Source organism: Sylvia atricapilla, chromosome 22, assembly GCF_009819655.1.
Source record: "Sylvia atricapilla isolate bSylAtr1 chromosome 22, bSylAtr1.pri, whole genome shotgun sequence".
Lineage (NCBI taxonomy): Eukaryota > Metazoa > Chordata > Aves > Passeriformes > Sylviidae > Sylvia > Sylvia atricapilla.
The window spans coordinates 5,409,302-5,423,342 of record NC_089161.1 but is presented as its reverse complement, the minus strand read 5'-3'; the positions used below and the strand labels follow the sequence as shown (position 1 = coordinate 5,423,342).

The window sequence follows — 14,041 nt, the reverse complement described above, 5'->3', positions numbered from 1 at the left end:
TTTCTTTCTTTTCTTTTCTTTCTTTTCTTTCTTTCTTTTCTTTTCTTTTCTTTCTTCTCTTTCTTCTCTTTTCGTCTCTTTTCTTCTCTTTTCTTCTCTTTTCTTCTCTTTTCTTCTCTTTTCTTTTCTTCTCTTTTCTTTTCTTCTCTTTCCTTCTTTCTGGGGGAGGATTTGGGATTTTGGCAGAACTTTGGGATAACCAGGAGGTGACATGATCTCACCAGTCAGCATCTCCTGTATTTTACAGAGCAGCTGATGGGCCTTGCAAACTGCAGTGAAAATCTTGTAAATCACCAAGTTTTCTTTGATTCCCTTGTCTGTCATCTCAGAAAGGACTTTTGCACAACTCCCACAGCACCACTTTGGAACTGCTTCTGCTCCTGCCCTGGGAAGCTTTGGCTTGGAACACCCAAGGGACACACAGGGCATTGGTGTGTAGGCAAATCCATGGACGGCTGGGACAAGGAATTCTGCTGACCTGTATATTCTAGAACATGTGGGTTTATTACAAGGGTCGTGGGTAAAGGGGTCCTGCCTTCAGCCACCAGCCTGGGCTGGAGGGGAGTCCCAAAGAGAGAGGGAGAGAGAACAGCAGGGTGAGAGCTGAGAGAGAAGGGAGAGAGAGAGCAAAGGGCAGGGGGAGAGAGCAGGAGAGAGCGAGAGCAGGGGGAAGAGGAAGGGGAAGAGTTAAGAGTTAAGAGGAGAGGTAAGAGTAAGAGGTAAGAGAGAGAAGTCCTTGTTACAATACATGTCCTTTGGTGATGAATATTCTAATTTACAGTGACCAACCAATACAAGACACAAAATCCTATAGAATCTACATACAGCTTATAAGAACTACTATATTACCATACTGTGTTATATTTTAAACTCCAAAAACTACTTTTTAGACTTCTGTTTTGCTACATTGACCTTTGGATCCCTCAGCCAGCAGAAAGGTATTGTTCAATCAAAAGGGATTCTCCTTCAGCTAGCTAGGCCATTGTTTTCAGGTTATATAGTAACTAAGACTCAGTTTCCTACAACTCAAAGTCAGCTTTCATTTCTATTTCGATTATAGGTTTCATATTTTCAGAATCTTTTGCTAAGCAATCATATTTATAAGGTTTTCCTGATTCATCTTCCCTAACACTGGTGCCACCAGCTCTGAGTGGTACAGCAGGCAGAGGATGCTGCAGGCAGGTAAAGCTGTGGCTTGGGCCTGCCATGTCCCTGCTGGGACTTGCACAGAAATTCCTCTTGAAATCCACACCAAGGAAACTGAAAGGTCTCCCAGGATGTTTGCTGGGAGCTGCACTAACAGACTCTTCTCACAGTATCATGGAATCACCAACTGGTTTGCATTGGAAGGGATCTCAAAGCCTATTTCATTCCACCTATGGCAGGGCCACCTTCCACTGGAGCAAGCCCCAGCCAGTGCCTTCCCCTGGGCTGGTTTTCCCCAGATGTTTCCAGGGTGTTCCTTGCCCCTGTGCCAGGCTTTGCCCCCAGCACACGACATGGGGTGCAGCTGATGGGGTTTCCCTTCCTCTCACACAGCTCTGCTCCCCCCGTGCCCCACCTTCATAAATGGCCATGGATACAAAACTGTACTCACAAGCACATAATTACCAAGCTGGGTATTTTCTCCTCTTAATTAGCAATGCCGTGGTGCTTTAATTGCTCAATTAAAGTTGCCCACGAGGAAGGTTTAAGGTACATTAAATCTGCTGATTGGTTCATCAGCATGAATCCCACCAACTGGAAAAAATTAACTGGCTTCCAGATTGCTAAGCAGACTCTCCAGATCCATTTCCACCAGTTGTGTCCCACAGGAGGCACGAGAGAGCTCAGCGGTCCTTTGTCAATTCCCACCTCTCCTTCCTTTTGGAGGCTGGAGGGAAAAGGGTCCCAGCAGTGGCAGTGTCCCCACTCTTCTCCTGTCCAGAGGGAAAAGGCCATCTTCTTGTTGAAGCAGAGCTGGGAAAGTCTAACCCAAGGTCAGATCCTCGTTCAGGCACACACAGCAGAGCTGTGTTTGGTGTGGTCTCTCTCAGGCTACAAACACCCATCTTCCTGTGCAAATGGGCTGCTGGAGCAGGAATTAGGAATTGCTCAGTTCCTGCTGCCTCATCACAGTTTTCCATCTAAAGGGAACAGCCAGACTGAAGGTCCCAAGACAAGCAGAGGGAAAGCAGCCGGAGCAACCAGAACACCCAGAGGATAAGATATCCTGTTCCCCAACCTCAGAAATGTCTGAATGGCTCCTGAAAGCCATGGACACTCAACAAATATCTTTGATATTCTTTGGGACACTCTTTGGGAGTGGCATTTCTTCCAAAGGCTCATCCACCCTCTCTGTCAACAAGGAAGAGGTCCTGCCTTATTTCCCACTCGTTTATTAACAAAAAACCCTTCCTGGGAGATTCTGTGCTCCTGAGGGTCCCCCATGGCTGGTGCTGGGTGGGTTTGTGTCAACTCCCAGAGAGCAGCACCACGATCCACAGCCATGGCACTGCTGCTGATGCTCCAAACCAGCTCCCTCTGCATGTACAACATGTGAGCAGCTGAACAGACTTTGAACTTTTGCTCATTGATAGCTGGTGAGAGATGCAGCCCAAGAAACAATTCAGACTTGACTCAAAAGGGAGGACCCTGATGAAAGGACCATGGATTTACATGGACCAAGACCCAAGGTTTATCCACCAAGGACCACCACCAAAAGCCAAGGTGGCTCAGGAGCCTGGCAGCCCTCCCCAAAGGGGCTGACCAGGGCTGGGAGGAGGGAGGTGGATGAAGAGCCACTGTCCCCACCTGTCTGAGCCTCCACGTCCAGCTCTCCATCCATCCCCACACAGGACAGGGTACTCATGTCCCAGCTCTCAGCCTTTGGGGAGGTGGATTTGTGCCCTTCCCTGCCCACAGAAGAACAACCAGACTCCCCTTTCCCATCCCTCTAATTGCACTGACCTTATTGAAATGGGTCTCTATTTGTCCTGCACAGCAGCTGCATATCAATAAGGTGAATTATGCTGATTGTCTCCTTATCTGATAAATTGCCAGGACAGATCCTTTTCCCTCCTGCTCTTGCTTGTTCTGCTGTTTAGGCAGAGCAGTTGCTATTTGCTGTGTGTAAGAGATGTTAATGTGTCATGTGTGGACTGTTGCATTTCAAGGAGGAAAGAAGCAGTCCGAGGCTGTGGGTGAGGGGGTGAAGGAAGAAAAGTCCTTCAGAACCTTGAAAACAGAAGGAAAAACAAGTGAGCTGTGCTGTGCCACGAGGGGTTTTATCCTTGGGGTGGCTGTGGCACAAGATGATGTGGGGCTAAATGCTGGGAACGTCAGGAGCTGGCAGAACCCAGGATGCCATCAACAGATTTGGGAATTCGGGCTCAAATCCCACTTCTGCCCACTAAGTGTAGCACCTTTGCCCAGTCCTGGAGAAGGGGTTCTCTGGAGAGGAATTCAGCAGAGGCATCAGGCACAGATAAAAATGGGCACAAATGTCTAGTGTGTGGGGGCTGTGACACATTTGATGCCAGCTGCCATCCTCTGATGGTCCTGATCCCAGTGCCTGCCCCTGGGCTGAGCCCCCTCAATCCTATGGAAAATGCCCCTCACTTCCTTACAAACAGCAGGACATCAAAGCAAAGCAAAACGTGTGGATCCTGCTGGGATGAATGTAGGAGTCAGAGACCCCAGCCACCAAAATGGGCAAAGAAGGATCCAACACGATGGATGGCAGCAAAGCCCTATCCCTGCAGTGTCCAAGGCCAGGTCGGACAGGGCTGGGAGCAGCTTGTCAAGTGAAAGGTCCCTGCCCATGGCAGAGGGTGGAATAGGAGAAGTTTTAAGATCCCTTTCAACCCAAGCCAGTCTGGGATTCTACAGCTCTGTAGAACTGCCTCACTTCTTCTCTGAAAGGCTGGGAAGAGCTCTGGCTATGCTCTGGTTTCCTGAGCTGTCTTACAACACTCTGGCAGGCTCTTAGAAAAATGAATGTTCAAAAGGAGGGGGAGAAACCTCCACTGTTCAAATATCTTTAGCTTTGACAAATAAGGCGTCTGGCTGTGAAAGGCAGAAGGAAATTAATTTGGAATCATATTTTAAACACTGCCATAGAGGCAAAGTATCTTCTCTAATTTCTCCCCCTCCACACCTCCTCTCCCCAAGCAAAAAAATGAATTTCCCTGATATTTATAGAAAGATTATTAGGGCCACAAGGAGTGATTTATATCATCTCATCCCTGTGACCGAGAATGAAAAATTGCTGGGGCGACAGCCACTGGGATCCTGCTTTTGTCCACCTGACAATTAAAACGGCTAATTTCCAACTCCAACAGATCCCCTGGGCTTATAAATCACCTCTGAAAGGCACTTTTCAGCCTGAAAAATGAACTCTGCCCCGGTCAGGCACAAGATTAGAGATTTGCATCTGTTTGCCTTCAAGTATAAATAAATGTCCTGCTGCCCCAGCAAAGGGGATGCAGGAAGGGTGGTGCTGCCCCTGTGCCCTCCATGTCATCAAACTGGGCTGGAGCCAGAAAAATGGCACAGGGGAGGCAGGAGGGTGAGACAACACTGAGGTCAGAGAAAGTCCAGTGACATTTCTGTCCTGGTTCTGATGCCACAAGGCTTGGAGAGTTTTACCAGAGACTTCGCTGGGTCTCAGTCCATCTGTGGGGCCACCTGGGGACACGTGCTGGGAAAACTGGAACCACAGTTGTACAGACTGGCTGCATCCCAAACTGGAAATCTGCAGGATGCTGCCACAGGAAAATCAGCAGGTCTCAGAGTCACAGAATCAGAATCCCACCTGTAGCCTTAGAACTCCAGAATCCCAGAATGGTTTGATTTGGAAGGGACCTCAAAGATCATCCAGCTCCCTCCTGTGCCATGCCTGTGGTAGGAGCAATCCCACCAGAAACGGGCAGGAGGGCAGAGAAGGGGCTCTGCCACAGCTCCACTGCCAGGAGAGAGCAAACCTACCCAAGGAATCACATGAAAATGAGGCAGGCAGAGCCCAGCACCAATGCTGCAGCCTTGCTCAGCCTCCTGCCTTTGGGGTGGGGATGTCCTGGGCAGAGTGTGCAGTACAGGACTGATGCAGGGGAATACAGGCAAGGGCTGTTTGGCCTGTCTGAGCCAACTTGCAGCTCCTTGCAGTGCTGGGCTGGCACAGCAGCCAGGAGGCCCATGCCAGTGCCCCCTCCTGCAGCAGCACGTGCCTGGGTCCACATACATCTTGCACCCACTCTTTAACACGATGGAAGACCTTTTCTGAGTTATTAGATCTATCCCAGGACAACTTTCAAATCGACTGTGATGGACAGGAGTTTCAGATAAAAGCATTTATTCTGCCCATCCTTCCCCCTCTGCAGCTGGAGACCTGCAGGAGCCAGTGTGGGTCCCAGCAGCCCCTGGATCCATCCCAGCCTGGTGCTGGACGTCCTAACCTTGAGTCAAGTCTCCCTAAGACAAACCCTCCACTCAACATTACCACGAAACTCAAACAAAGGCCCCGGCACTCGTATTTGTGCTGCTCTCCCCCAACACATCCCACGAAGAAACAGAGAGCAAACAAATCCGTGTGGAGGGCTCTCCTGGGGAGCCCGTGCTCTGTATACACACTGCACACACATCCCTGTGCCTGCTGCTGGTCACCCCACTTCCTTATCACAGTTTGTTCAGTTGGCAGCTCGAGGCTGCCCAGTGGCACTGGGGGCCCCTGGGAAGGCTCCTCACACCCCTGGAGGTGAGGGATGGACTCAATGACCTTGTTCCATGAAAGCTCAGTGTTTCCCTTTTTGCTTTCCTCCCTTTTAAACGCCCCTTTCAGCAGTGGGTGTTTTGGAGAGGCCAAGTAATGCCTTTGCTGGAGCACATCAGAGATCTCAGCAGCAGTCAGAGCTGCTGGGGACACTGAGCTGGGATCTCTGGGCCAGTGATCCATGGTAGAGAAAGACAGAGACACAGCAGCCCCTGTCCTGATGCCGTCCAGTCCCCATCCCAAAGCCATGCCCTGTGCACCGGCACCTGTCAGAGCCACAGGGACACTGTCAGTGGTACCAGCCACACATTTTGGAAGCATGAAGCCAGCCAGCAAAGGCATGGACAGCCCTGGGCCTCCACAGAGACTGGCTGTGCCAGTTTCTGTGAGCAGGCTTCTGCCCTCAGCCCTTCCCCAAAGAGGCGAGCCCCTGGCAGCCATCCCCACCCCTGGCAGGCACTGCAGGCAGCAAGCAGGGACTCACCCATGCAGGAATCTCGCTGCTCCTCGTAGCCAGCACTGCACACACACTTCCCGATGGGCACCAACCACTCTCCCTCGGCACTGCAGTACATTTTGGGGGTGTCCCTCTCCTCTGAGTGCCCCACGCACTCTCCCCGCACTTCCACCAAGGAGGACGAGTCCGCCCCGGTCACGGCCTCGGAGAAGGACGCCAAGTTCCTCACTGTAGCCGGGCACTTCTTGTAGTAGACCCTCACCGAGACGATGGCAATGCAGGCCCCAATGTCCTGGAAGGCCAGGTAGAAGCCCCTCTTGCTCAGGGGCCCCACGCCCCTCACCTCCGTGTTGAGCTTCAGGCGCCGCACGCCCAGGTCCACGTTGGTGAAGCTCTCGTCGGCCGCGATGGTGTCGATCTTCAGGAACTGGCTCTCGCGGGTGCTGCTGCCCAAATCCCGGTCGGACTCCATGTAGTAGAGGTTGAAGGTCTCCTTGCAGGTGCCCAGCACTCCTGGCATGCTGTTGCAGTCCCTCAGGGTGAATTTGATCTCGGCGTACACCCGGCGCGCCCCGTCCCGCTGGACCCAGTTGGTCCGCAGCCAGTTGTTCTGGTTGGGGCTCATGACGTTGCAGACCTGGTAGGTGTGGATGGGGCTGAAGAACTCATCCATTTCATTGATGGAATCCCACTGTGGGACAGAGAAAACGGGTCACTGCAGGTGTTCCCCAGCCCCTGGGGGAGCACTCAGGGCCGTGTGCCATCTCCCACCCCTCTGCTCCTGCATCTGGATGGGAAGTCACTGCTGCCACAGGGCAGAGGGCAATGAGGAGAACTCGTTAGCTGTGCTAATTGGGCAGTGTCCTGGGGTGACTTTATGATGCTTGTATCCCCAATCCTCTGTTCTGTTTGTGTTGGATATTGTGTTCTGTGCCTTTCAGACTGGTTCTGAGAGCGAAAAGGGGGAAAGAAACAGTGTGGAGAAACTGTTTTCTGAAATTACACTCACTGCTGCACATTCTGCTCCTGGCCTGTGCTGTCTGCAGCATAGACAGCTGGACAAAGATCTCCTGTGCTGTTAGCTTTAACTAGCTGAGGCAGAGAAGTTCCCTGGACTGTTGTTTTTTTTTGTTTTTTTGTTTTTTTTTCTTGGGGCTGTCCTGAACTGAAAAACCCAGAGAGACACTGTGATCTCACACCTGTGCCCCACCCAGGCCTAGGATGGCATTTTCCAGTGCCAGAGGGGCTGATAAGAGACTGGGATAGCTGAGCTACACCCACAGTGAGGACTTTCTCTGAATTTACCATCTTCCTTCAGAGCAGTGAGAGTTTTTATTGCTTCATATTATGTGCTTTTTGTGTTTGTGGGCACTTTGTTGGTTAAATAAATAGCTTTTCCCCTTTTCTCTGAGGAGGTTTTTCCCCAGATCGATTGGGGGTGGGAGCCATTTGGGTTTGCTTTCAGAGGGACCCTATTTGGAGGTTTCCTCCTAAATTTTACCTAAACCAGGACAGGCAGTGACACTGTGGGAGGTGCAGCCCTGCCTGCAGACAGCAACACCTGCTGAGGTCCTGGCAGAGAACCCGAAGGCAGTGTGTGTTTGGGAGGGCTCCAAACCCTCCAGGTCATGTCTGTGAGTCCCTTTTCTCGGTGCTCAGCCTGTCATTTCCAGCAGCAGCAGGAGTCACCTGCCTTGTGCTCACCTGAGTCTCCACTGTCCATGCACAAACTAAACTGGGAGCTTTCTACCTGGAGAAGGAGTTCTGGGGTGGATACCAGAGGGTGAAGCATGTACTGAGCACAGGACTGTCAGCAAGAAAGGTGCACCCATGGGCGCCCAGAGATCCCTTTTTCCCTGCAAGGTGATGCCAGTGTGGCTCCTCAGTGCTCAGCGCAGCTGAGAGGCTGGGTCAGGGCTGGCTCTGGGAACTGGGATGTTCATGGCTTGACAGCTCAGGGGTGAAAATTCCATATACCTGGGGGTGCAGGGCAAAGCTGGGGAGGAGATACTGGCAAAAGCAGGTTGCAGCAAGCAGGATTGCAATGGAGGGTGGTCTGGGTGAGTTTAGAGGGACAGGGACACAGGTGTCACACAAGGGAGGGATGATACTACATGGGTTGAAGTGACAAGAAGTAGTGATATTTTGGATATTCACAGAATTCACAGAATGGCTAGGCTGGAAGAGACCTTCAAGATCATCAATGTGAGTTCCATATTGTTGGGACAAGTAGAACTTAGCTGCTGGGGGCTATGTGACCCCTCTGGGGGCTCAGTCTTGCCTCGTGTCTCCCTCTCCACTCTCACCAAATGCCTCACCAGGACTCACACTTTCACTGCACTGGGGGCTTCCCACCACCTCTTCAACTCACATTTCTGCTCAAGCCCAGTACTCCAATGACACCCCCATGGATAGGTTTGGAACCCCTGAATTCTTAAGAGAGAAGGGGAGAAGGAAGAGGAGCAGAGGAGAACTTCAAACCATCTGGCTTTTCCCCAAACTTAGAAAGTGGCTTTGAAATCCCTCCCCTAAGCCCAAGCCCCGCTGTAAGGGCCAGCCTCAGATGCAGTGCTGCAGAAACTGGGGAAGGCACTGGCACTCCTGCTCCTCTGCCTTCCAAATCATCCCCACCTCCCTCACCCCAGCCTCAGCATCCCGCTGCTGCACCTCCCCAGGCTCCTGGCTGTGCTGGAAGCTGGCAGGGAGCAGCCCCCACCCTGGCACTGTGTGTGCCCAGCTGTCTGTGGGAGCCACGTAAATCCCCAGCCGTGCTGCACAGAGCAGGAAAACAAATATTTTAGGCAGCATTATAAGTACATTAAAACAAACCTCCAGGCTTGCTCTGACAGGGCAGAAATGGTGTTTTCTGATGTGAGTGGTGACTTGTGTTTCATTAGACACAAAACCAACAGCAGTCCCGAGAGAAGGATGCTCAGCTCAGAGGAAGGTGAGGCTGCAGCCTTCACCCCACTTCTGGGGGGACTGGCCATCAGGATGCAGACCCCTGGGACAGGCACCCTGTGGCTGCCAGCAGTGCAGGGACAGGGCACAGCTAGGAGAGGGCAGCACACCCCAGAGCATGAGAGATGCAGGAGAGGGGTCTCAGTGATACCTGTAGGACAGCCCCACTCCTTCTCCCCTCTCAGATGGGAATTCCTTCCTCATCTGATCTCCCTGACCTGCTGCGTTTGGGGAGGTGTTGTGGTGCCTCCTGCTCATGTGAGGGTGATCACAGCAGTCACTGCAGTCATGGACATCTTCAGTTTTCTCCAGCATCTCCACTTTGCTCCTGCATTTAGGAGAAAACTCTGCTGCTCTGTCCTAAAGAGCTTAAAGCAACCTGGAAAAGGCAGCAGCTCCAGGTGCAAACTACAACGGAAGCTCATTTTAAAGGGAATATGCTGGCAAAGGAGGGGGTCAAAGCCAAACCATTGCCAGGGCAGAAAAATGTCTTGTGATGCATTTAAAAAAAATTGTCTTCAGAATTCCAGAAATGCCCAGGTCTGTCCTGGGATCACCGAGAACACGCCCTGCACTGCAGAGCTGGGGTGGACAACATGGAAAGGTGTGAGGGGACAGTTGTGGGAGGACAGAGGCAGTGCTAAAGGCAGTCCTGCCCCCAATATACTGCAGCTGTAATCCCAAACAGTGATCATTGTCAAAGAGCAGGAACAGCCCTGCCAGCACGGCTAGGGCTGTGGAAACACAGTGAGGGAGCTGGGAAGGAGGGGAAGCTGGAGTCACTCGCAGTTTCCTCGCTCTGCTGTGAGGAGGAAGGGACAGGAGGCTGTGTGAGGGACAGACAGGGTTAGGTGGCTGTGACAGGGACAGGCAGGAGTGAGCCAGAACCGCAGAAGGAAGAGAGAAGAAGAAGAGTAAAGGCACTGTGTACAGACTGGCTGCTGGCACAAATGGACAGAGCCTGAGAGCTGTGTGGAGCTGATGATGAGATTGTATAGAGAAAAGGTACGAAGGACTTTTAGACAACAAAAGGTGATGCTTGAAGCCTTCTGTATTTTACCAAAGCACTCTGAGGTGTGTGGCTGCCTCTCCAGTGGCAGACAGGGGCCGAGGCTATGGGTGTGCTTGGCTGGGGGGATGAAGGCAGCACCCTCAGCTTCTCAAGGGCAGGGACGAGCCTGTGGGAGATGCTGTGACAGGCAGGACACTGTCCTGCTGCCCAGCCAGGGGACACAGGGGTGCTGGCAGCGTGTGGCACAGCCCAGCCCCTGCTGGCACCCGCCCGTGCTCCGGCTGCTGCGCTGCTTCCGAGGGGCTGGAAGCTGCTGTCGAAATTAATCGAGCACAAATTAACACAACATCTGTCTCCTGTCTTTCCCCTGCTGAGTTTCCCGGGGGGGAAGCGGAGCAGAGCTGTGGACGGGAGGAGATGCTGGGGGTGAGCAGGGGTGTCCCCCACCCTGCCCAGCCAGCTCCCCTCGGCACTGCCAGCCAGGGCAGGGCTCCCCACGAGGGTCTGGTGAGGTAAAGATGAGGGGTTTGTGCACTCTGAAATGTTTTGGCTCCAGCTCATCTGGTTGGTTTTGATCTCCAGATATTCATTTCTCTCCCAAATGTGGCAGAGGAGCTGGAGTTCACTGCTGCCATGCCCTCACATACCTGTGCCAGTGCCACAACTGGTGGTATCCTCCCAGGACATCGGGAGAGAAATGAGATAAACAGGAGATAAATGCCCACCTCCAAGCACCAGCAGCAGTCGGTATCAGCCACACCTCCAGCCCCGGGGTGAATTTGGAGAGTTTGCATTGACACCATCACACTTTCAAACGTGGTGGGTTTTTTGCACAGCAGCTGCACTGTCAGTTCTGCCCCAGAGTCCCTCGGGATGCCAGTCTGGGACAGCCCAAAACACCACACTTGGCCTGCAGGGAAGGTGCCCTAAGAATGGGCCCGGCAGGCTAGCTGAGCTCATGGCCACAAATCCATCTTCCCAGTGTGTCACAAGGCAACCAAGGTCCCAGAGGCCCTGCCAGGTGCCAGGAGGTGCAGGGTGTTTGGGATCACAGAATCTGAGAATGGTTTGGGTTGGAAGTGACCATCCTGTTCCAACCCCCTGCCATGGACAGGGACAATTCCCACCATCCCAGGCTGCTCCAAGCCCCATCCAACCTGGCCTTGGGCAATTCCAGGGATGGGGCAGCCACAGCTTCTCTGGGCACCCTGTGCCAGGGCCTCAGCACATTCACAAGGAAGAATTTTTTCCCAATACCCAATCCAAATATACCCTGCTTCAGCTTAAATCTATTCTCTCCACTCTATCACTGCTTAACCTTGCAAAAAGTCCCTCTCCAACCTTCCTGTAGGCCCTCTGAGGTACCAGAAGGGGGATGGAAGAACCTGCTTTAGGGAATCCCTGGGACTGGAGGGGCTTTTCTGCTTCACCTTAGCTCCAGGCTCAGTGGGCAGGAGGACACATCTGTGACACTGGGCACCGCTGGCTCAGAACACAGGCACTGTGCACACCCCGGGCACTGCTGGCTCTCAGTTCACAGGTTGAAGTGGTTCTATGAACCAGAGCTCAGCTCAGCCCCATCAGTGTGATAAGATCCCCCAGCGAGATGGAAATGAGGACATCATAATTAACGTGGTGAGCCCACGTGCTGGGGATGGTGTGATTGCATCTGCACTCAGGAGTTTGCCTAATGCTTTAAATTAAAGTCAACACCAGTTATAAAAAAAAAAAAAATTGCCAGATTATGAAAGGCAAGAGATGCAAACAGCAGATATCTGGGCAGCTGAGTGAGGTCTTGCAAGTCTCCCAGGGCCTGTGTGGCACAGCAGAGGAGGAGGAGGAGCAGAGGAGGGACTGTGTCCCCCCGGGGCAGCAGCCCAGCTTCCCACCATCCTCACAGTGCAAAGAACGAGTGTCCCCAGCCCTGGGACAGCTTCCAGGAGGGATGCCAGGTCTGCCTGGCATAGCAAAGCTGCTGTGGCCACTGAGGCTTCCAGCACTTTCCTTCTCAATGTGCCATGGCACCTCCTCGCACCGTTGTCACTGGGAGAGGGAAAAAAGAGAAGCCTGTTATTGCAGCTATAAATCATTAGATGGGAGGCCTTAATGGAGATAATCCCCATGAAATCAGTCACTGCTGTGGCTAAGGAGGGATTTGTCAGGCAGTTAACTACCCTGAGCTTCACTGCAGGTGATTAACTCCTGGTAGTGACCGGCATCTGGGGAATTAGCAATAACCCAGCATTTACTGAACAAGCACTGGGAGATGAGCTTTTATCTCAATTACCAGTCTAAATCTTTATCTTCCAATGTTCCATTGCTACACTTGTTATTTTTTTCCCCCCAAAAAAATTAATTTCATCGCAGCTTGAGTTGTAACTGGCTGGTATTCCTGGATCCAGGTACAGGCTCCAGCTTGGAAGAGAAACACAAGAAATGCAGCAAGGACATCAAAGTAAGGGAGATCAGAGATCAGAGACATGGCCTGGGCACGTGAGAGAGCCCCAGTATTTCTTGGTGCTCTGAGAAGAAGAGATGAACATGAAGGGAGGTGGAATAACAAGGACACACCACAGCTCAGACTGGGGATCAGGTTTTACAGGGTGGGCTTGGGGCAAAGGGACACCCTGCTCTGTGTCAGATGAGGCTCATCCCAGCCATGAACTGGTTGTTGGGCTGCAGGTAAAAAAAGTCCCCTGGTGTGTAGGTCTGGCTCTGCAAACAACTCAGTCCCAGGCTGAAATCCCCATTCTTGGTGCACAAACACTGCTGGGAGAACATCCTCTGGCCACATCTGTGCTTTCAGCTAGGGGCTCCAGCAGATCTCATCCCTTTCTGACAGCGTTCTCCTGGGTGCTGCAGGATGAAGGAGGAGCACCCAAGGGCCTCAGGACACCTCCCTTTCTGAGGAGCAAAGGGGCAGGAATGGGGAGCTCCAAACTCCTGAAGGTCTTTCCTGGCTCCCACCAACAAAGCCCACGTGGAGCACGCCAGGTGGGATTGCTGGGGATTGTACAGAGCCAGGAGATGGGACCTGCTGACCCTTGTGGGTCCTTCCAGCTCTCGTTCCATGACTGACAGATGTTGGGGCAGCTGCCTGGGTGACAATGCCCAGCAGCTCTCTTGGCTGAGCTCAGCCCCTGCAGCAGGGGGGAAAACCGTGGGACCACCACAGAAGGTGCTGCTGCGGGTGGATGGGCAGGTCATGGGCAGCATGGGGGGCCTTCCTCCAGCACTCAAGGTGCTCCCGTTCTAATTAGCTTTTGCAAGGCTTCATTCAGCCTCCTTAGATACCCTGTGCCTGAACAAAATCATTTCCTGTTTGACTTTGTAAATCAAAGCAGACGATACAATAATTATTATTAATATGTTGACTTATCTCATCAGTGTTTTAATTAGTCAGTAGAAAGGCAATTTGCACAGGGGCCTGATCAGGCTCCCCCTGATCCAGCAGGTCACGTGCTGAGCAAGGAGAAGGCAGAGAAGGGCACTGGGGTGTTCTGCTGGGGAGAACTGGGATCCAGCAGCCATGGCAAGGGAAGGGGTTGACCACACCGATAAGAGTTTAATTTTCAATGCAAAGGGAATTGTTGTGGGAAAGGAGAGAGCTGCAAAGCTCCTGGGAGCCCTTTGAAGTTATAATTGAGAGGAACTGCAGCCTGCAGGACAGGGATGCTCCCGCTGACCCTTCCGCTTCCTGCACGTGTCTCTGGGGTGGAGGTGAGGGGGGGGGATGTAATTAAACCCCTGAGCAGCAATTACAGCCAATTACCCCTCAGTTAATTGTCTGGCAAGAGAAAATGTCAAAACAGGCCAGGCATGGCTCCCTGATGGCCTGACACTCCCCAGGGCCCAGGGCACT

At 52.4% G+C, this 14,041-nt stretch overlaps 1 protein-coding gene across 1 annotated transcript in view; it reads right to left on the bottom strand.

The window, feature by feature from the left end:
- The window catches only part of LOC136370906 (ephrin type-A receptor 8-like), a 57,862-nt gene that overhangs the window by 27,411 nt on the left and 16,410 nt on the right, over nucleotides 1–14,041 (bottom strand). Inside the window, exon 4 of the mRNA XM_066334595.1 lies at nucleotides 6,234–6,897. Within this exon, the coding sequence (XP_066190692.1) occupies nucleotides 6,234–6,897 (664 nt within the window). The remainder of the gene's footprint in view (nucleotides 1–6,233; nucleotides 6,898–14,041) is intronic.